Consider the following 22,208-nt stretch of genomic DNA (forward strand, 5'->3'; position numbering starts at 1 on the left):
GTTATGCAGCAAAATATCATGATATATATCTACATAAATTTAAATAAAAATAAACGAATAATTTTTTGATTACGTTAATGATGTTTTTCTGAATACAAGTTTGTTTAATTTCACTTGGTTATTAAGATAATGTTAAGAAGAAACGAGCAAAACTTTTATGAGACTCAAAAACATGTGGTTGCTTCCAACACTCCACGGCAAACTGCTATTATACAAGCAAAATATTGAAACCAGTGTGGATCTACGGTATGCAATTATGTTTTAACATGTTGCAAATTGACCAAAGCAATGTTATCTGCAGAATTTTTAAGTACCCATGGTATGTTAGAAATGATCCACAAATATCTAAGGTACTAGGGGTCAGCGAAGAAATTAAAAGGTTTAACATCAACATCAAGAAAGGTAGAATAGAATTCTAATTCTATTTTGACAACTAATGGCGATTTTCACTTTGCGCTCCTAATATATGTTGAAAATAATCAGTATTTTCAACACTAGTAATTAGGGATAATAGGGATAAAATAATATATATAAAAATTATAGAAAATATTAAAGTAGATAAATAATATTGAGGACAAAAAGGGAAGGCAAATGAGCTCCAATGGAAAATATATAGATTCCTGAGTTATATGTAAGTAATTGAAAAGACGTTGAGCAAAAATAAGCAGAACAATGTATTATTATAGTTAAAGGAGGATACAGACGGATTTTCAATTATAATCTTATATATAAAAATGAATCGCAAAATATGTTCCTAAGCGCATAACTCAACAACGCCTGGACCAATTTGGCCAAATCTTTTTTTAAAATGTTCGTTGAAGTTCAGGGATGGTTTTTACGGCGAGAAAAATTAGAATTATTGCTGGAAAAACCCTAAAAATAGCCCTTTTTGTTTGAATTTGTTTCGTGTATCAGTTGACAATTCATCTGTCATCTGTCAAAAGTCATCTGTAACAGACAACTTTTTTTTTTAAATTTGATATGACTTGAACTCAAATCCTTTTAATCCGTACGAATTGTTTTATTTATTTAAAATTTTTTATTTGTTTAAAATTTAATTCAAATTTTAAATAAATAAAACAATTCGTACGGCTTAAAAGGATTTGAGTTCAAGTCATATCAAATTTAAAAAAAAAAGTTGTCTGTTACAGATGACTTTTGACAGATGACAGATGAATTGTCAAGTGATACACGAAACAAATTCGTATATCGTGTTTTGTGCAGAGTGTTTAGTTAGTTAGTGTTTGTTTAGTTCGTGATTAGTGAAAAAATAATTTATATTTGATATGCCTCCTATAAGACGAAGCAATTTAGGTAGAAGAACCAGAAATGCTATAAACCAAGCTAATTACCGATCTAATCGTACTGCACAAGAACGTGACGACGGAAATGAACGTGAAAGAATTCGGATATCACAAACGCGTGAAGCGCGAGCGCGACATTCAACTAATAATCGCGCAAGTTTGAATCCAGCTGCTTTCAGTTACGATGTGTCAATTGACTACAGTAACTACCAATGTGTTGTTATTGGTTCTATGAACTTGGTTTGCTCACACTGTAAGGCATTAAAATACAAAAACGAAGCCAATGGATTGTGTTGCGCAAATGGTAAAGTGAAATTGATACAATTGGATCCACCACCAGAACCATTGTACTCATTGGTTTCAGGAATAGGAACAGATTCTATACACTTTTTGACACATATTCAACAATATAACAATTGCTTTCAAATGACTTCATTTGGGGCAACAAATGCAGTTCGGGAAAATTTTATGCCAACTTTCAAGGTATGTATTATAGCAGTTACTCATAATTATTTTAGCAAACAAAATTTTCTGTCACCAAAGTTAAGATGTGTTACTAATCTTCAATTTCTTAATAATTACGAAATATATCACTTAGTCATCATATTATATGGTGATTCAGTTTCAGTGACACTTTTATTATATTTTATATTTGATAGATATTAGTTAAAACTAAATATATACTTTTTAAGATCAAATATTATTTAAGTTTGATCATTGACAATCCATTAATTTATACCACACCATAATATTTTTTTTATTTACAGATACAAGGGCAAATATATCACAGAGCAGGTTCACTGTTACCAGTGTCAGATAGCGACAACAAATTCCTGCAAATTTATTTTATGGGCAATTCACCACAAGAAATTGATCTGCGTTGTGCACATAACAATTTAGTAAAAAGGTCTATTGTAGAACAATTACAAACTTTATTTCATCAACACAATCAATTGATTATATTGTTTAAAACTGCCCTGGATCTGATGCCATCCGATAATCACAAAATTGTAATCAGAGCTGATAAAACACCTGCAGGTCAACATACAAGACGTTTTAATGCACCAACTATTGATGAAGTTGCTATCGTTGTAGTTGGAGAAAACTTGGAATCCCGTGATATTGTTTTACATCGTCGGAATTTTCAATTACAACCTATAAAGGAAACACACCGCTCATATGATGCACTGCAATATCCCATTATATTTTGGCAAGGTGAAGATGGCTACGATTTATCAATAAAAATGATAAATCCCATTACAGGTAACTAAAATATTAGTTTAGCTATGGCGATAATATCTCAGTCACTATATTATGTATTTTAATTTTATATTTGAATGTTATTAAAACAAAATCTGTTTACAGGTTCTGAAACCAACAAAAAAGTCAGTTCAATGAACTATTATTCATACCGCCTAATGATTCGGGAAAATGCAGATAATCACATATTGAAATGTCGGCGATTATATCACAAATATGTTGTTGACATGTATGTTAAAATTGAAACGGAGAGATTAACATTCATCAGGTTGAATCAAACCAAACTCCGATCTGAAGAGTATATTCACCTTCGAGATGCGATTAATACTGATGGAAATGCACAGAATGTCGGTCGGATGACTATTCTTCCAGCAACATACATCGGAAGCCCTCGGCATATGCACGAATATGCTCAAGATGCCATGTCGTATGTTCGTCATTATGGTACAGCAGATTTGTTCATCACATTTACATGCAATCCGCAATGGATAGAAATTAAGCAGGAGTTATTACCTGGGAAATCATCCATTGATCGTCATGATATTACAGCCAGAGTCTTTAGACAAAAGTTGAAATCTTTAATGAATTTCATCGTAAAACATAATGTGTTTGGTGAGACACGCTGCTGGATGTATTCTGTGGAGTGGCAGAAACGAGGATTGCCACATGCACACATTTTGATTTGGTTGGTTGAAAAGATAAGGCCAAATGAAGTTGATGCAGTGATATCAGCTGAAATCCCTAATGTACAAGTAGATCCTGGATTGCATGAGGTAGTTATCAAAAACATGATACATGGTCCCTGTGGAACTCTTAATCAAAATTCACCGTGTATGATGGACGGTAAATATTCAAAACGATATCCACGGACATTAATATCGGAAACAATTACTGGTAATGACGGTTATCCATTGTATCGTCGCAGATCGACAGCAGACAATGGAAAATCAACAATTGTCAAATTAAATTAACAAGATATTGAAATAGATAATCGTTGGATTGTTCCATATTCACCCATTTTATCAAAGACATTCAAAGCACACATCAACGTTGAATCTTGCCATTCAGTGAAATCGATTAAATACATTTGCAAATATGTAACCAAAGGGAGTGATATGGCTGTGATTGGAATTGGTGCAGAGAATTCTAATGATGAAGTTACCCAATACCAAATGGGCCGCTATGTCAGTAGTAATGAAGCAGTTTGGCGAATATTTTCTTTTCCTATTCATGAGAGACACCCTTCTGTTGTTCACTTAGCTGTGCATTTAGAAAATGGACAAAGAGTGTATTTTACAGCACAGAACGCAGTACAAAGAGCTGCTCAGCCACCATCTACTACATTAACCAGTTTTTTTGAGACATGCCAAAACGATGATTTCGCACAAACATTGCTATATTCTGAAATGCCAAAATATTATACCTGGAATCAATCCTCAAGGAGATTTATACGACGGAAACAAGGAAAACCAGTTCCAGGATATACAGATGTATATTCCACCGATGCGATTGGCCGGATTTATTCAGTACATCCAAGCAATGATGAATGTTTTTATTTACGACTGCTATTAGTCAATGTACGTGGCCCAACATCATTCCAACAGTTACGAACTGTTGATGGTGAATTGTGTGGATCCTACAGAGAAGCCTGTCAAGGTTTGCAATTGCTTGAAAATGACGCTCATTGGGATCAAACTCTCAATGATGCTGTAATATCATCACACACTCATCAAATACGAACATTGTTTTCTATAATCATATCTACATGCTTCCCATCAAACCCAATTGATTTGTGGATGAAGTACAAAGATTATATGTGTGATGATATTTTGTATCAAATACGGAATAGAATGGGAAATCCAAATATACAAATCAGTGAAGAAATTTACAATGAAGCATTGATTTCAATTGAGGACATGTGCTTGATAATGTCAAACAAACTATTAATTCAATTAGGCCTGACCGCGCCCAATCGTCCAATGCATGACGCTTTTAACCAAGAGTTGCATCGAGAAAGACCGTATGATCTCAACGCTTTGAAAGAATAAATTCAAACAAATCTTCCACTGTTAAATGAACAACAGAAGTATGTATTTGAAACTCTTATGAAAGTAACAAATGATGAAACTGGAGGGATTTATTTCTTAAATGCACCTGGTGGTACAGGAAAAACTTTTTTTATTTCATTAATATTAGCAACAATTCGCTCACAAAATAAAATTGCACTTGCACTCGCTTCGTCGGGAATCGCAGCAACTTTGCTTGAAGGTGGTCGAACAGCCCATTCAGCACTAAAATTGCCATTAAATATGCAAAGCAATGAAACTCCAACCTGCAACGTTTCGAAGAACTCTGCAATGGCAAAGGTTTTGCAGCACTGTAAATTGATTGTTTGGGATGAATGCACGATGGCACATAAAAAATCTTTGGAGGCTTTAGACAGAACCTTAAAAGATCTACGTAGCAATAATAACCGATTTGGTGGTGCAATGATTTTATTAGCAGGAGATTTTCGTCAAACATTGCCAGTGATTCCACGATCAACGCCAGCTGATGAACTCAATGCATGTCTAAAGTCCTCCAATTTGTGGAAACATGTTAAAGTACTTCATTTAAGCAAGAATATGCGTGTCGAGTTGCAAAATGACCAATCTGGAAACATATTCTCTAAACAACTCATTGACATTGGTAATGGCAAATTTCCTATAGACATGTTGACGGCTTGCTTTTGCTATGACTATAAACAAGTCCCAGGGGCAATCATTAAGTGTTCGTGGTATTAATCTAGAAAACCCATGTTTCTCACATGGTCAATTGTATGTTGCCTGTTCCCGTGTTGGAAAACCATCAGATTTGTTTATCTATGCGCCAGGTAATCAAACAAAAAACATCGTATACCACAAAGCAATATAATGATAATAATAATAATAATTATGATTCACATGATTAACAATAAAGCGATTACTTACTTTTCAATCCTTATATATGTTTTATTTAATTATTTTTTATTCACAACGCCCTATCACCAGGGTGATGGTTCTGTTCAGGAGAATTTTTTAAAATACGTAGGCACAAAAACTGCCACATTACAAATCTTTTTGACAGGACGAAGTCTGTCGGGTCAGCTAGTATATCGATAAAAATGAGTATTGAACGAAATTTAGAATTGTATCATGTCTTTTTAAATTTGGTTATTAATGTATATGCCAAGATTAGTGAAATTTATTATGAAATTATTACGACAAAAATAAACACAGATACTGTAGATCAACATTATTGAACAACAAGAACGGTTATACGAAATGGTGCTTTAAACAATAAAGTAAATAGTGAATTTCTTCGCTTAACAAATATTTTGTATATTCCTGTGTATTAAGGTTATTGTACATTGTATTATGATCTACGCCACTGAAATCACAAATTAGTCTATAAGTTTGAAGTGTGTGTATATATGTTATAAGTTGCCGTTTGTTACAGCCAATGACAGCGATACAAAGCACCATATAAGCATCCTAACTCCTTCAGCGTAAAGCACGAGAGTCGCTTCAGCGTGCCCCTGTCAATTGAGGAGCTTAAACGTTCACGTTTGCCGCCGTTGTTTCACTCCACATTGTTTTCCTTACTCCCATTTTGATAAATGCCTTCGGCTGCGCTATAATCGTATATTAGGCACTCTTATTATTTTAAGCTTTCATATAGAATTTCTAAGGGGATTCGGGTATATTCAGATGGAAGACTTAAATGAGTACTTTTGTTCGTTCGCCCTTCTTGCTTGTATGCTTTAATTTCGTCTTTTTAAATATGGGCGCTGATGAAATTTTATAATAGGTTTAATCAGTTTTATTCAATTAAAACGTTACATTGTGTGGGCGATAATATAATATTTATTTAGTTAAAATATCACAATTTCCTGTAAAATACAACATAAAACCTTTTATTATATCATATTCCGATCTTAATAAGATTTCTTGGTTAAATTAAGATAGTAATTCATATTAAAATAACTTTTTTTTAAATTTTTGTAAAGTTATGAAATTTGCTTACTAGGTAATCAGTTTTTGACTCAGTTGTTGAAACTACAAATAATTATATCTGTTGTTTTAAATAAAAAATTAAGTGGTTATTAAGGGACATTCTATTTGATTAAAAACTACGAAAAAAATATCGATATTTTATAAAAGCATATATCGCTATTTTTAAGAAAATATAAAAAAAATTACCGAAAAAATATCGAACATTTTAAAAATTACGGATATTTTTATTAAAACGTTAAAATTAAGTGACAAAATGCACTGCATCTTTAAATTTAAGTAAGTTTTTGTTCATTGAAAACAATTAAAGGGTTTCTAAAATGTTTGTGAGATACATTTTATTTTTATAGAAAAAATATCCAAAAATATCGGCGAAGAAAAATACCGATATATTACGTATTTATTGTGAAATAACGGAGAATACCATCATCATCATCATTCATTATTAAAACAACCTCCAAGAGAAATATATATGATTTGCCTTAAGCACCGTATTTAAAAGACGCTTAAATATGCTTAAATATGATGTAGAAAAACCAGATCTTAGTCTTGATTTTAGTGCCTCTTCTACAAATGATCTTAATTCTGCTTTTAGCTGATTCGGCTTATTACTTCCGACGTAGATGTCAGTTTCTTCTACTGTTTTACTGATTCCAAGTGCTTGAACGCTTGCTATACATACTTGGATCTTTTCTTCATTAATTAGTTAATCATTACTACCATAAGAAAAGCTTCAACATGTTTATCAGAGAATAGCGCTATCATTGCAACTGTCTATCCTTTAAATACTGTAATGATAAACAACGCAGAGGGACAAAGCATTGCAAGATACATAAATGTTCACATGAATTTGAAGCTGTTTTAAGTGAGAGCTATTGTACCCTGCTATCTTCTCTCTCGGTTTGGTTTGTCACTAGCTCTAGATGGGACAATCTCTTTTATTTAAAGTGTTGTTATTTTATTGTCAATCATTGTTTATTACGTTTTTCTGTCTTTGTCTTTCTACATTTTCGGCATTATACTACATGGAAGTGTGCCCTTCCAATATGATATTGCAAATAATAAAATTTAAAATTCAACTTTTGAAATAACTCAAGAATTTATTTTGTTTCAGTTAGCATTGTCATACATTACTAATAGTAATCAGTGTAAAATCGAATTTTTTCATATTTTCGAAGTTTAAACTTTTAAAAATATACAGTTTTTCACTTGGATGTTTTAAAATTTGTATTATTATTGGATATATAACTCTTTTAGTGACGAGGAATCAAAATGACCCCGGAACTAACACGAAACTTTAAACGAGTTTTTTTAGAAGCTGCTTTTTTTCAATGACATCTCCAAGTTTTACTGAAGAGGTTTAGTTGAAATTTGTGAGCCTTCTCTATACGTTTCTTTATTCAACATGTTTGAAATAGAGAGCAATTCTCATGCCTTTCAATCGTCAACATTATGAATCCTATCGAGCAATCTCTTCCTGGGCTTTCAACTAGTGATGAAAATATTTATATAATTTCGTACTAAATAAAGTTTGTTAGATTTAAAAGTCATATTTCATTATATAAAAATTATGTTATTATGATATTAAAAAATTAAATATTACGTACTAAACAAATAAAAGCAACATCTTTAGTTGGAAATATTTACTGCACATTATTTCATTCATGTGGGACCCACAGCATCAGGTCAAATTAAGTCCTTTCTAATATGTAACTTCAACTAGACAAAGGAGATCGATTCAATAGTCATTTAGGTATGGCAAGGGATCTGAATAATGGTGCGTTTCGAGTTTAATCTGTGTGAAATCATAGTGCGTGATGCTGTAAAGCTCGCCAGCTACTTGTTATTACCGAATCGGGATTTTTTCCCAGTTTTTTTTTCTGTTAAATGACTTTTGATTAAATAGAACCGGCCTGTCTTTCTTCCTATAGAAAATTTGTACATTCGAAAATCAGTTAACACAAAACTGGAGATACTTAAACGATTTTTTTTCGACGAAACAGTATAACTACTCTTTTATTGTGAATAAAAGAGTCGGTTTATTTCTAAAACATTTCTCTCCTTAATAGCACGAGTGCTGTAAGAATATATAACATTTTTTCAAGTTTTGTAAGGAAATAACAATTTTTTCCCATGGGTATTTTAATAAATTTTCTTATTGTAACTTTTAATATATGAGGTATATCTGAATATATTATATATGTACATAAGATACACAGTTGATTTGCAATTTATTTTTAAAATGTTCAAGCTAAATATATAAAATAATCAATCATAACATAAAATAGTAATTGCATTTTATTAGAAATTCATCCAAATCATTTTTATATTTTAATTTCTTGAAATTTCCGAAAATCATCAGACACAGAAGCGAAATTGTTCTGTTTGAGCTTTTTCTAGATTTGACCTGAATGAGGCCTGTTGAACGTTTTCTCTATTTTTCTAGAACAAAAATAATAACAATATTTGAGATTCTATCCTTATTTCCAAACGTTCCTATTTAAATGTGCGCCCTTTTTAATTAGCAGATAGGGAGATTTATGTATTAATATATTCAGTTAAAGACGACAATAATCCAAATATTAATATCTAGTAGCCTTATAAATTATTACCAGTAATATATACTTCACTTACAGGTGAGTGACAGTGAACAGTTATAGTGAAGTGACGAATATGTTGCGAATATAGATAGATATATAACTTGGATTTACTTGTTGTATATAATATTTTTAATACCTATTTGGATAGGCGTCACATAAATACATTAGTTCTCATGGTTTCGAAGTTCGGAAGCTCAAATATACAGGTACAGTATTTTATTATTCATAATCCAATTCATATTTATTAATCATAAATTATTCATAAATTTGAGAAGACATAGATTTCATCACCTCACATGAAGTAATGTGTAATGTGAACTTAAGAACTCAATATAAATTATTATTCTATTGTTTCTCTGGTCAACTGACTAGTATTCACCATTATATATATATTACATATTCACTATTAACAAGTCAATTAAAAAGTCTCCGGCCTACCATTGTAAAACACATTTTTTTGGCAAAATTAGTTTCTTCAATTCAATATAATTCCCTTCAAGGGTGATTATGGCGACCCTCCAACTTTTTGATACCATTGTTGTAGTGTGATTTGTCCTTTGCTTCAAAATAGGCCTCAGTTTCGGTGATCACCTCTTCATTCGACGAAAATTTATTCCCAGCGAGCATTCTTTTAAGATTTGAGAACAGGAAATAGTCGCTGGGAGTCATATCTGGAGAATACGGTGGATGAGGAAGCAATTCGAAGCCCAATTCATGGATTTTTGACACGGTGCACTGACTTGGTGAAGCAACACTTTCTTTTTCTTCAAATGCGCCCGTTTTTCGGCGATTTCGCCCTTCAAACGTTTCAATAACGCTATGTAATAGTCGCTGTTGATTGTTCTTCCTTTTCAATGGAAATTATTCGATGCGCATCCCAAAATACAGACACCATAACCTTACCGGCCGACTGTTGCCTTTTCCCACGCTTTGCAGCGGATTCATCGGGTGCAGTCCACTCGGATGACTGTCGATTGAACTTCGGAGTGAAATGATAGAGCCATGTTTCATCTATTGTCAAGCGTCGATGCAAAAATGCGGGTTTATTATGCTTGATCATCTTCAAACACCGCTCCGAATCATTAACTCTTCGTTGTTTTAGTTCAAAAGTGATCTCGCTCGGTACCCTCTTTGCACAGAGCTTTCTCATACCCTAATATTAGTAAATGATATGATGTACACGTTCAGTTGATATCTTTAGTGTGTCTGCTATTTCATTCAATTTCAATTTACGGTCATTCAAAATCATTTTGTGGATTTTTTAAATGTTTTCGGCGGCAAGAACTTCTTTTGTGCGTCCACTGCATTCACCGTCTTCGGTACTCATTACACAACATCACAACTTAGCCTACCAATCCTTGATGGTTGATTTTCCTGGGGCAGTGTCCAGAAACTCGGCGTCAAGCCAATGTTTTGCTCCAACTGCATTTTTTCCCTTTAAAAGACCATATATTATCAACACGCGAAATTCCTTTTTATCCATTTTTTTTCACAATAACAAAAGTTGCTTCACTCAAAATACTATAATTCACAAACTAATGATCCGACAGCTGTAAAATTTATACACGCATCTATTGAGAGTTATGGCTAACTAAAAAGCATATCGATTTAATTCTAGTAGCGCCATCTATGTGTTAGGTTGGCGACTTTTCAGTTGACCTCTTATATCATATTATAGTTATGGCACGTAAAACCGATCAAGAGAAAATCTACACCAGCGACCTTCAAAACTTTAATAACTGTCATTGCCAACAACTTTAAATTGAAATTACAAATATTTAAATCAGAAGTTGATAATTTAATAAAATCATTCTTGGAATAAATATATTTCCGCCCCGATACTTACATGTGACAATTGTTGTCTCAATTATATTTATCTACAGAGTTCTCACCTATGAACGTAGTAGTTGTAAGTTTTCCTAGCAAAAAACATTAATCTTATCAGTGCATTTATTTGGTATGGTATTTTAGATATTTGGATATAACATATTATTAAGTTAAATTAATCAAGCTTCTCGTAGTATCACAAAGTTGGTTACTTCATCAGCTTTTGACTCGTCGTTAACTAAAATGCTATACTGTAAAAACCATTTGCGATAAACTACTATGCTTTAAAAATATATGAATATTTTAATTAAAGTAATTAAAACAAAACGTTGAAGAAAAATATCAGTGAATTGTAATAATTAAAACAGCGTTATAAACAGTCATAAAACATTGAGAATTGAACTGACAATGACAGTGTTTGAAAATGTTAGCACAGGAACGGTCAACATTGCAGCGGATACAATGGTAATTACTTTGAATAATTCAGATCAGTTGAATTTTTTATATCAAAAATTCTGCGGAGGATTTGCTCAAGATCAGTTTTAATGGATGTCTACGACTATGGAGGTGTAAATACAGAACATTTCAAATGAAAGTAAAGTTTCGGAAATGTTGAGATTTTAGTTAGTAGTATTTTATTTTAAAAGAAAAGTAGTATTGGCGTCATTAAAAAAAGTACGTATCTTTCTTTCAATATTCAATTTCAATATATAAAATCACATATCATCATAATATATAATAAAAGTAATTAATTTAAAATATTTTTTTAAAAATGCAGATATGAAACAGGTCGACAGGTAATTCGATTCACTAAAAATTCAATTTGCACTAATAGAAAATAATATCCCAGCTACCGAGCGGCATTTTTATAACCCCTTCCCGGCCCGATATAAATTGCCTGAAGAAAAATTTATTGTCGCTCCCAAGATGTAAAAATTACGAATGCAATTTTTTGCGATCAAAACCGAAAGCAACTCCCGGCGCTTCGGACGTCTGATTTTCAGCATATTAATGAGAATAATTTATATATTTCACGGGAGGTACGCTGCACACTACCCCTGGCATAATTATCACCCCGCCATAAGAAAACATTGATTGCTGCCGGAGAAGTGCGAGAGGAAGAATAAAAGAAAGAAAGATAGCTGGGGCCAGAGCTGGGTTCCTGATTTTCTCCAGCGAATTTGCATCGTTTACGTCAACGAAGATGGTAGACCCTTATTTATTTTAGTTTAATGTTTACGTTCTTTGCAGCTGGACAATTATTAATTATTAAGTTCTTGCATGTATTCTGATCATTTTTTCGCTATAAAAAGAGTGTTTTGTTGATATAATTTGGTAATCAGAAAGCGCTATAACTGAATGAGGAGATGATATACTACACTTTTCCGATTCCACCAATTATAGAGCAAGACTTTTAATTCTTCATTATTTCATGTTCAAGTTCTATCTGCAGTGTTTATGGAATGTTGTTTTGTAAATATGAAATAGCACTTTTTATCGTCAGATATAAGATGGTATCAAATTGATTTATTTGCTGAAGAAAGCTGAGTCCGATTTATTTTATATTCATAATACTAAAACAAACACAACACTTAACAAACTGTTCATCATTTAAGCTCAGAAAAATGGAGTACCATAGCAGAAGACAATGAAAATATATTTAAAAAATAATAAAAATATCGAAGCGTAGAGGCTTTACTTTAATCGCTGAATTTTCCGCAGCTGGAGTTCAAAAGTCTTACTCATGATAAATGCATCCTCAACGTATCACTATTTGGTGTGCGGTTTGAGATAAAGGTATTAAATCAACTTTCATCATTTTGGCATTGCTGCTACTTCGGAGAAATTACATTTACTAATGCTTGGTATGACAACATGATAACCAACCATTCTGTGAAATTAGGATGATATTGGACATATAATTTCAATAAGTCACATGTCTTATTTCGGTCAGACTGTCAAAATCCTATAGCAATAAGTTCACAACCACTTATGTATTGAGGAGGGAAATTAAACTCTCCATCAACAAAATGCAACCACTTTTGTAAAAAATGATTACTTACAATTTCGATAAAAATGTAATTATGTGTCACCAAGTGTTGGAGACATTTTATCCAATTTTCTGAAATGTTCTAGACTCCAGATATAAAATTATTTTAATATAAATACTTAATTTATATTACCAAATTTACATTATTAACTGAATATCAGTTTTGAGTAGCAATTGAACTAAATAATTAGCAACGAATTAAACATTAAATTACCAATGAAACCTTATATGTCACTTAGAAAACGTGTTTTTAAGATATGGCCATAAACTAATCAAAAAAGTAATAAACAATAATTAAATGGGCGCGTTAATGAAAAAAATTTGAAACGTTCGGTCCTGGAATAAGAGAATGGCGAAGAACGAAGTGTATATAAGTAAGGAAAAAGGGCGAAGTTAAAACAGGCTGGCATCGATTAAAAATTCCTTTCGATTAATAATTGAGAATCTTCTTTGGTGAGTGTACAGAAGGGGTTGATGGAGATGAGGGAGGTGTAGGGGGCTGCTAGGGGCGGTGGTGGTGTAGCGATGGAGGGGCCGTCCGCGCGGCGTTCCGGGAGGCGTCGGGGAAGGGGAGGAAAGACTGATTGTAGTCAGTGTGTGTCAGAGTAAAAAACAAGGAGAAGGAAATTAGCCATTCAGAAAAGGGGCGTTACGTAATCCCGAGAAAAATAATTGGAAACGTTTGTTTCTCTTTAAGAGTGAAGAGAGAGAGAAGTTGGAAAAAAAACGGCAAAGAAGAAATATATATTTCAAGACTGTGCATGATAAATATCTATTTTTAAGTGGGGAATGGTTCGGGGGGCAGGAGGAATTTATTTTTTAATCAGGACAGGAATTACGTTCCCACGATTTACGCATACGAAACGAAACTAATACGAAATCGATAGTTTTATAATTAAATATACATGGTATAAAACCATAACAGACTGTTCATTGTCACGATATACAATATGCTTTACTAAATGCTTAAAGTTAAATGTATAACAAAATACATAGTGTATAAGAGTGAATAAAAAATATATACAAATAAAATTTATACTGTAAGTGCTACCTCAAATTGAATTTAAAAAGGCTGTTTTCAAATAACCTGGTAATTAATTTCGCACAAAACCAATAATTAACATAGGGTAATAAATATAATAAAAATATTTGATACCGTAGAGTAAAAGAGAACTCTTGCAAACACTGCAAAATATGAATGTTATATTTTATAAAAATATTTTTTTATATTTTACGTTCTCTTTCTTACCAACTAGGATTTATCTGGATTCCGAACTACAGTCCTCGGCATTAAGCTTACAGACTGGTGAGTGACTAACTTGGAAATGATCCAAACACACCCGGTCTTACTCAGCTTAGCAACTGGCGCGAACAGGATGATTTTCCTCGTTGGATTTTGCACTCTTGCATAAGGACAATCACAAATGGTAAACAATCAGAAACATAAATTTATGACCATGCCCTAGCAGGATTCGAACCGATTATCGTAACATCAGAATGACTGTGTTATCGCCTTTACCACTGCTCCTGTCAACTATAAATAATATTATATTATTAGTTTGGTAAGACTATATGTAATGAGATACTGAGAAAGAACGATCTGTAGTTAGGAGTAGTATTCATTCCAAATATATTATTAAGATATTATACTAACAAGACGGTATTCAGAGAACATATATTATTAACAACTTCACTATTCAAGCACTATTCAATTAGAAGCTATTTTGTCTTTTTAAATGAATTTACCCGATGGAAAAATTATACTTAAGTTAAAGAAATAATAATGATGACAACTATTAGAAATATTAGGAAATGGTATAAAATTAATATCATTTAACGCAATATTACCAATGACGGCTTCCCTGGGATTTGGAAAGCTGCTGAAATCATTATGATTCTCTAACCTAGAGCAACCAACTACCTGTCTATATTTATTAATTTTGATCTAAAAGGTTTTTTAAAAACTACACAGATGAAGTTTAGTGCAAGAGAGAAGAAGTAGATAGTAAGATTCAAGAAATAGAAAATAGGAATATTATTTCAAAACGTCAACTACATAAACATATGTAGTTGACAAAAATTAAAAAAAAAAAAGATTCAGATGATCATTTTATCATATATCAATTTTTGGTCGGTTTCACTCTTGTAGATTCTCTTGCATTTGATAAAGTGTGAAATACAGGGCTAAAAGTTAACTAAGGAGGCTTTTTTCTCTCACTTACTACGCTACGTCGAATATATTCAGGAGTTCCAGAGGGCAGAGCAATGAGTCCAATATTGTATCTTGTGTGACTTGATACATAGATGGCGCTACTAGAATTAAATAAATATATGTTTTTTAGTTAGTTCTAACCCTCAGACGATGCGTGTATAAATTTGATAGCTATCGGATCATTTGATTAGGAATTATAGCATTTTGAGTGAAGAAACTTTTGTAATTGTAAAAAAAATTGACAAAAAGGAATTTCGCGTGTTGATAAAATGTTGCTTTTTGAAAGGAAAAAACAGTTGAAGCAAAAACTTGAATGAAATAGCAGACACTCTAAAGATATCAACTAAACGTGTACATCATATCATTCACGAATATTTGGGTATAAGAAAGCTCTGTGCAAAGTGGGTGCCACGCGAGCTCACTTTTGGCCAAAATCAATTGCGACGAATTGATCATTCGGAGCAGTTTTTGAAGATGATCAAGCGTAACAAACCTGAGTTTTTGCGTCGATATATGACAATAGATGAAACATGGTTCCATCATTTTACAATCGCCGAAAAACGGCCGCATTTGAAGAAAAAGAAAATGCTGCTTCACCAAGACAATGTACCGTGTCACAAAAATCCATGAATTGGGCCCCAAATTGCTTCCTCATCCTCCATATTCCCCAGATCTTGCCCCCAGCGACTATTTCCTGTTCTCAGATCTCAAAAGAATGCTCGCTGGGAAGACATTTTTGTCGAATAAAAAGGTGATCGCCGAAACTGCGGCTTATTTAGAAGCAAAGGACAAATGGAACTACAAAAATGGTATCGAAAAGTTGGAGGGTAGCTATAATCAGTGTATCACCCTCGAAGGGAATTATGTTGGATAAAAAAAACTAATTTTGCCAAAAAAATATGTTTTACTATGGTAGGACGGGGACTTTTCAATTGGCATGTATTATGACATGCATATTGTATCTTGCTGATCTACCGACCACAAAAATTATTATGCGGATAATCTTAACAGCTCACGAGAACACAACAACAGTATCAACGAGTCTCCAAGAATATCTTAATAAAATACAACTGTGGCTAAGAACTTAGCATATTAAAGGCGATGAAATGAAATAAACGCATTCCAACTACTCCAGGCGGATGATGCTAAATATCTTAGCAAGTATATAAATCGTCGAACTTGAAGAAGCACCTACTTGCTAAACAAAACTACTTATATAAGTTAATATTAGATAATACCCAAAATCAGTATTTGAATTAATTGAGATTAATCCCACAGACTCCATCTTTGTTGTACTGCTAATAAATTTAATATCAATTTAGTTGCTTCAAAACAATGTGTGAAATGCCAATGAAGTGATTTAGCGCGGTATACTTTATCGACTGTAAATCAATATATTAACCCATATCAAATGTAAATCAAAGTATTTCATAATTGTGTTAGTGCAATTCACTGTTCTACCAGTAAATGTGCGTGAAAGTAGTGAAATGCGTAGACTGAAACGTTTAACAACTTCAGAGCTGATTAATCTTAATAAGATAGTAATAATTCTAATAAACTATAAACATGTATTTTAGTCTACTCTTCACTAATCTCAATTAAGCATATTATAATAATAGTAATATAATTTGAACTTATAGTAATAAAAGAATTTTATAATTGAGAATATTTAAACATGTTAAAATGAACATCTAGGCAATTAATAACTGAGTAAAGTATAATAATGAAATTTATAAACTAAATTATACCATATATATATATATATTAATATACTTTTTTATTAATTTAAAAAATAAAATGAAGGTATCTTGCTATTATATTTAATAAACAATTTTAACAATAATTAAAAAGCCTACTATTTTAATGAGAATGTATCAAGAAAAATTAATTACATCTAAATAGAATTAGACATTTCATAACTTTAATAGCAATTATAACAAATTTACAGTTACTGTGTTTAAAATAAGATGTATAACATGAGATTTAGTTAAGAATAATAATATAATCGTGTAAATAGTAATATTTCGCCCATGATATTCATGAGAACAAATAAATACGATTTCCACAGTGTCTTTCGACACAACGCAGGATGTTTCATCACGTCAAATCATCATTTTTGGCCGAGTTCTCAGAGTAACGCGAACCCAAGACACAGAAACAGAAATCAACAAGTGAGACGATAAAATAGTCTTCATTGCCCCATCGTAACCACATACGTCGGTTAATAATGAAATATCTAATAAGAATGTAAATGTAACATTTAAATTTAATAAAATAATAAAATGGCAAAAAGCCCGAAGGTAAAAAGACACTCCTTAACTCGGGAATTATTTAAGAGTTAGCTCGGCTATTATATGTTGTACGTCGAGCCATAATTGATATAACATACGCTATTCATGATTCTAACATTTCAATGATACCAGGGTTAACTGAAATCAGCAATTTAAGATAGTTTGTTATATACTTTAATAATAGTATATTGGATATTAGTAAAATATTTATTCTTTAATAGTTTTTATTTATTCTAATATTATAATTTTATTAACTCTGTACAATTATTGTTAATCAATTATATCATATTCAGTACTTGAGTGTTTTCTCGTAAATTTTTCATTTTAGAAGGGCTTTTATTAAATCTTATATTAATATAAACAATATATTTTTCATTATTTTCGAACTTCTTCAGCATCTAGGATGTCAATGTTCCATTGACCTGAACAAGTAATAACCTGAGACCCTATTTATGATGACTATGCTGGGATTATGCTCGAATGCTGTTTCGATGTTTATGCCATTAGAGCTGCAACAGTGCATCCTTCACAAATTTTTCAGCGTCTGACCGAACGTTGGATGGTTTTGCGTCTGTTACTCGGTATTGCTGATCTTTTATGCAAAAATACATCGTTTATGTTTTTAAATGACATCAGTATGTATCTGCGGTTTAACCGTTTAATTCAGTTTTAGCAGCTGACTGGATAGTTTATGGCTATGAATATTCTGCTTCGATGTTAGTGGGTATGGTTCTCCTCGGCTAATCCATGTTTTTTGTATTTTTCTCCAGTTTCCAAAATTATTTGAGCAGTATCTTCCAGAATTTATTGTCTTTTTGGTCCACCAGGCTGTACTAGATTTTTATTCTGTTCCTACCGACAACTGGAATATCACAGAGCAGCCTCACTATGAGTCTGATGAGCTTCCGCAGAATATTTCTTCAATTAAAACAAGTAGTGAATGTTGATTTACAATTGTGAGGAAAACTACATAACATTAAATAGGAAACTAGTCCTAACAATTAAAAAAAACACAATAATAATAAAATCTCAATACTTGATACCATGATTTCAAAGACTTCAATAATAAAAAATAGTTTTTTAGCTAACATTTACATGTCCATTAGCAGTTTTATTCTACATATAGGATCAATTCAAAATTTCACCAATATTTGTATGCGTTTCTTAAATATCAAATGCATAAAATGCTTTCAATTGAATGATATATCTTAGAATTTTTTAATGTAATTAATGCGATTGTAGGTCTATTTTCTTTTTTTATTCGAAGAGTACACTTCCGAATTAGTCCCATTGGAATCCAATCAGGATCTGTTGGAGGGGTCTGCGGTAGGAGAAATTGAAGGAAATGTTCAAATATCAAAGGCACGTACAAAGTTTTCACATATTTTTTATCTAAAATAATCAGATATTTGTGTATAATGTTGTTGCTGAGCTGATGTGACGAAAAATCGGAAGTCGTTCAGTCCAAAAGCCATTCAGTTTGTTTTTTAAGCACCAACTATAGCATATAAAACTTCGTAGAAATATTGTAAACAACTGTTTTTATGGTATTATGGTTAAAGTGTTTAGCTACCAAACGGATATTGCGGGTACTATTCCCGGTGGGTAAAATACGTCGAATATGTTCAGGATTTCCAGAGGGCAGGGCAATGAGTCCAATCTCTTATATCTATTAGTATCCATTGTATCTTGATGATCTACCGACCACAAATTTGTTATGTGTGTGACACGATTATTTTAGCAACTCACGAGAACACAGTTACAGCATCAACGAGGCTCCAAGAACATCTTAATAAAATCCAACTGTGGCTAAAACTTGGTATATTAAAGGCAACACTAAAAAGAGTGAAATAAATAATATTTGAAGACGGTGCCAAGCCCATGCAATACAAAAATAATAAAACAATTTTGTGACATACACAAAATATTGAATTACCAACAAAACAAATCTAAATTAATAGAAATGTTTGGTTTTGACACCTACATCAAAGTAGTCAGTTGCTACCAGTTAAAATAATATTGTAAATAGATAAATAGGTTTAGGTAGGTATAAAGTTAAATTGTGAGTATATAATAGAATATAAAATATGTGTAGTAGATAGATTAAATAAGTTCTTTTCTTATATTTATGTAGTTACTACAACGATTATTACGTACATATTTTTTATTAAAATGTTTCTTTCCTAATTTACAAGTTGATTCATTAGAGCTTTGCCTTCGTTTGGTGGATATTAAATTTAGTATGCTGTAATGAATAACGTTGGCGTAGCTGATTTTTTTTCTGCTATTATAGTGAGCATAGTTCTCTGAGCCAATATATTTAAAAATTTTCGACAAATCTATGACCGCATTTTCATCCTCTTCTAACCTATTTGAGATTGGCTCGTCGACTGCGGAATTGACAGAATTATTTGCTTAGCTCCTCCTATATAAGGATAATATATTCAGATATCATATATATCATATATTCACATATATGAACCAAGTGGACTGATACAATAGATCAATAAAAGGCATTTTAATATAACGCTTAATAAACTGTGGAAAATAAAGCAGAAAAAGTGAAAATAGAAAATATTTATGCAGCCGTCTAACGTTTTAATGAAGAATTATTTCGGTTTCTTAAATATTAGGTTTTAATACTTCGAAATATCATCTTTTTTTAAATTTTGAACAGATATTTTTCTGTAAATGTGTTTCGGGTAGTAATTTATGTTTAGTAATTTATGTTTGTGATAATTTGGCGTGAAGATAGAGAATTAATTTTATGAAAATTTTTATATATGATTTCGTACACGTTAAGGGTTCGGATACTACGATAACATGGGATGTTTAAAATATTTTTTAGTATCTTGTTTCTATCCCATGTTATTTGAATAGACAATATTTGATTGATGAAGTTGTTCTAAACACTTTAATTTTCTGAGGATGGAAAAGTGTAGGTGATATGAGTAAACCATACGTACTTTATTTTATAATATTAATTATATTGCTTGAAGTTCTGTGATCCAACAACAACCATAATACACAATGAAACCTAATAGCTTTAGCTCAAGTCTCGTGTATTTGATTTTGTTTTGCTTCTCGAGTGATTGGAAAACATTAACGAACCCACTTGATACTCCTGGAGAATATTTAAAATCGAGATTTGTACCGAGCATCACGTTCACTCTTTGTACGTGTACGTGTGAGTGTGTGAGTGTGTATAATGAAAGACCTGCACGGGTGTAGAAAATTTCGTTTTAGCAGGGGGGAAGTTTAATTTCGTCTCGGGCCGATGCGGAGGTTTTCCAGAAGGGCGGGAGCGAGAAGGCGCTACCGTCCGATCGTCATCAGACGAGGACGGCATCATCGCTAATTAAGAATCCGAAAGAAAAGGGGCCGATGTTTAAAATGCGTGAGCCGAGAAAGTATATTCGTATATATGAGACAAAGGGAAAAGGAATAAGAGGCGAATCGAGTTGGAAGATGGCGGCCGCTAGGTCCTCGGGAGGAATTTGCATGTAATTAATGTATAAGGAAAAATCGGAGCTCGCAGATGTACAGTATGGCTGCAGTGGAATTCTGATTGCATTACTTTTTCATCTGGCGTAAGAAGGAAGGTGTGGGTAGAACTTATGTCCGACATTAGCAGGAAGAACAATGTATTCGTTTTTATTGATTTATTTAATTAAATAACATTTAAAATCATAGAGAACGACATTAAAAAGTTAAAAGAATATTATAAAAATTTCTTTCTCATGTAAAATATTGCTAGCCGGTCTATGTGGCTTTTTGAGGTAATAGGTAGCGATGATGATATTGATGGGGATTTGACGCGTTGCTGCTAGGAAGCTGATACAAGAATTTCAGCAAGAGGAAAGGAAGATGGCTCGGCTAAGGTTTATCTAGTTATATATTGTTTTTGCTTAATATTTATTTATATGTTAATTACGTATTTACTACAAATTAACTAAGGTTTTAGCTCTATCGCAGATCATATAGTAACAGCGTTAGGAGAAAATAAGAAAAACAACAACAACAAAATAAAAGAACAACAACGAAATAAGAAAGAAATGGAGAAAAACCACTGGTAAATCAGGAATTGAAAAATTAATATTACATAGTGCCAAAAGAAATAGATAAGAAATACAGTAGTTACAGTGTTGTTATGTATATACAGCAGTATTATGATCTTCCTGGTTATTTATCCTAATATTTAACTTTCTTATTAATAAATAATAATCATTATTAATTTAACCAAAAAGGTTATTTGGGATAAAAAATAATATAAAAAACGTAATAGGGAATACTTTCCAACAAATAAATATAAAAGGTAAATATTCTGATGAGAAATAAATAGCATTTGGTCTATTTTTTGTCTATTCTATTGTTTTTCTCACTGTTGGAATAAATGAAGGAGATAAATCAGCAGACTGATTTTTCTTCGTGCGCTTTTTCAATAATATCTAGCAGGTATTAGATTTTGTTCTGTCTACTCTCCAGGTTTCTAAATCATAATAACTTCAGCCATTTTACAGTGCTGGCATGTTTCAACGTACCAATATCCCCGCTTGCCAGGCAAAAGAAGAAGTGTTTTCTCTGGTGTATTGTGACTGGCGATGAGAAATGGATATACTACGATAATCCTAAG

At 32.1% G+C, this 22,208-nt stretch overlaps 2 protein-coding genes across 3 annotated transcripts in view; one reads left to right on the plus strand and one right to left on the minus strand.

Annotated features, from left to right (window-relative positions):
* The window catches only part of lov (BTB/POZ domain-containing jim lovell protein), a 640,300-nt gene that overhangs the window by 124,632 nt on the left and 493,460 nt on the right, over positions 1-22,208 (minus strand). The gene's annotated exons all lie outside the window — the stretch shown is intronic.
* LOC143204607 (uncharacterized) lies at positions 1,206-20,937 on the plus strand. Its single transcript, XM_076417321.1, has 5 exons — positions 1,206-1,608; positions 1,669-1,787; positions 2,072-2,567; positions 2,670-3,407; positions 20,822-20,937. The coding sequence occupies exons 1-5, from the start codon at positions 1,287-1,289 to the stop codon at positions 20,935-20,937; spliced, it is 1,791 nt and encodes a 596-aa protein (XP_076273436.1). The 5' UTR covers positions 1,206-1,286.

Source organism: Rhynchophorus ferrugineus, unplaced genomic scaffold, assembly GCF_030347505.1.
Source record: "Rhynchophorus ferrugineus isolate W39M unplaced genomic scaffold, kcgeb_rfMv2 rfM1, whole genome shotgun sequence".
Taxonomy (NCBI): domain Eukaryota; kingdom Metazoa; phylum Arthropoda; class Insecta; order Coleoptera; family Curculionidae; genus Rhynchophorus; species Rhynchophorus ferrugineus.

What these genes read in the sequence shown, in the direction of transcription:
- LOC143204607 (XM_076417321.1), top strand. Translation starts at nt 1,287, where the DNA reads ATGCCTCCTATAAGACGAAGCAATTTAGGTAGAAGAACCAGAAATGCT. An exon ending in TGGATTGTGTTGCGCAAATG is followed by an intron (nt 1,609 to 1,668) that starts GTAAAGTGAAAT and finishes CATTGGTTTCAG; the next exon opens with GAATAGGAACAGATTCTATA. An exon ending in AATGATAAATCCCATTACAG is followed by an intron (nt 2,568 to 2,669) that starts GTAACTAAAATA and finishes ATCTGTTTACAG; the next exon opens with GTTCTGAAACCAACAAAAAA.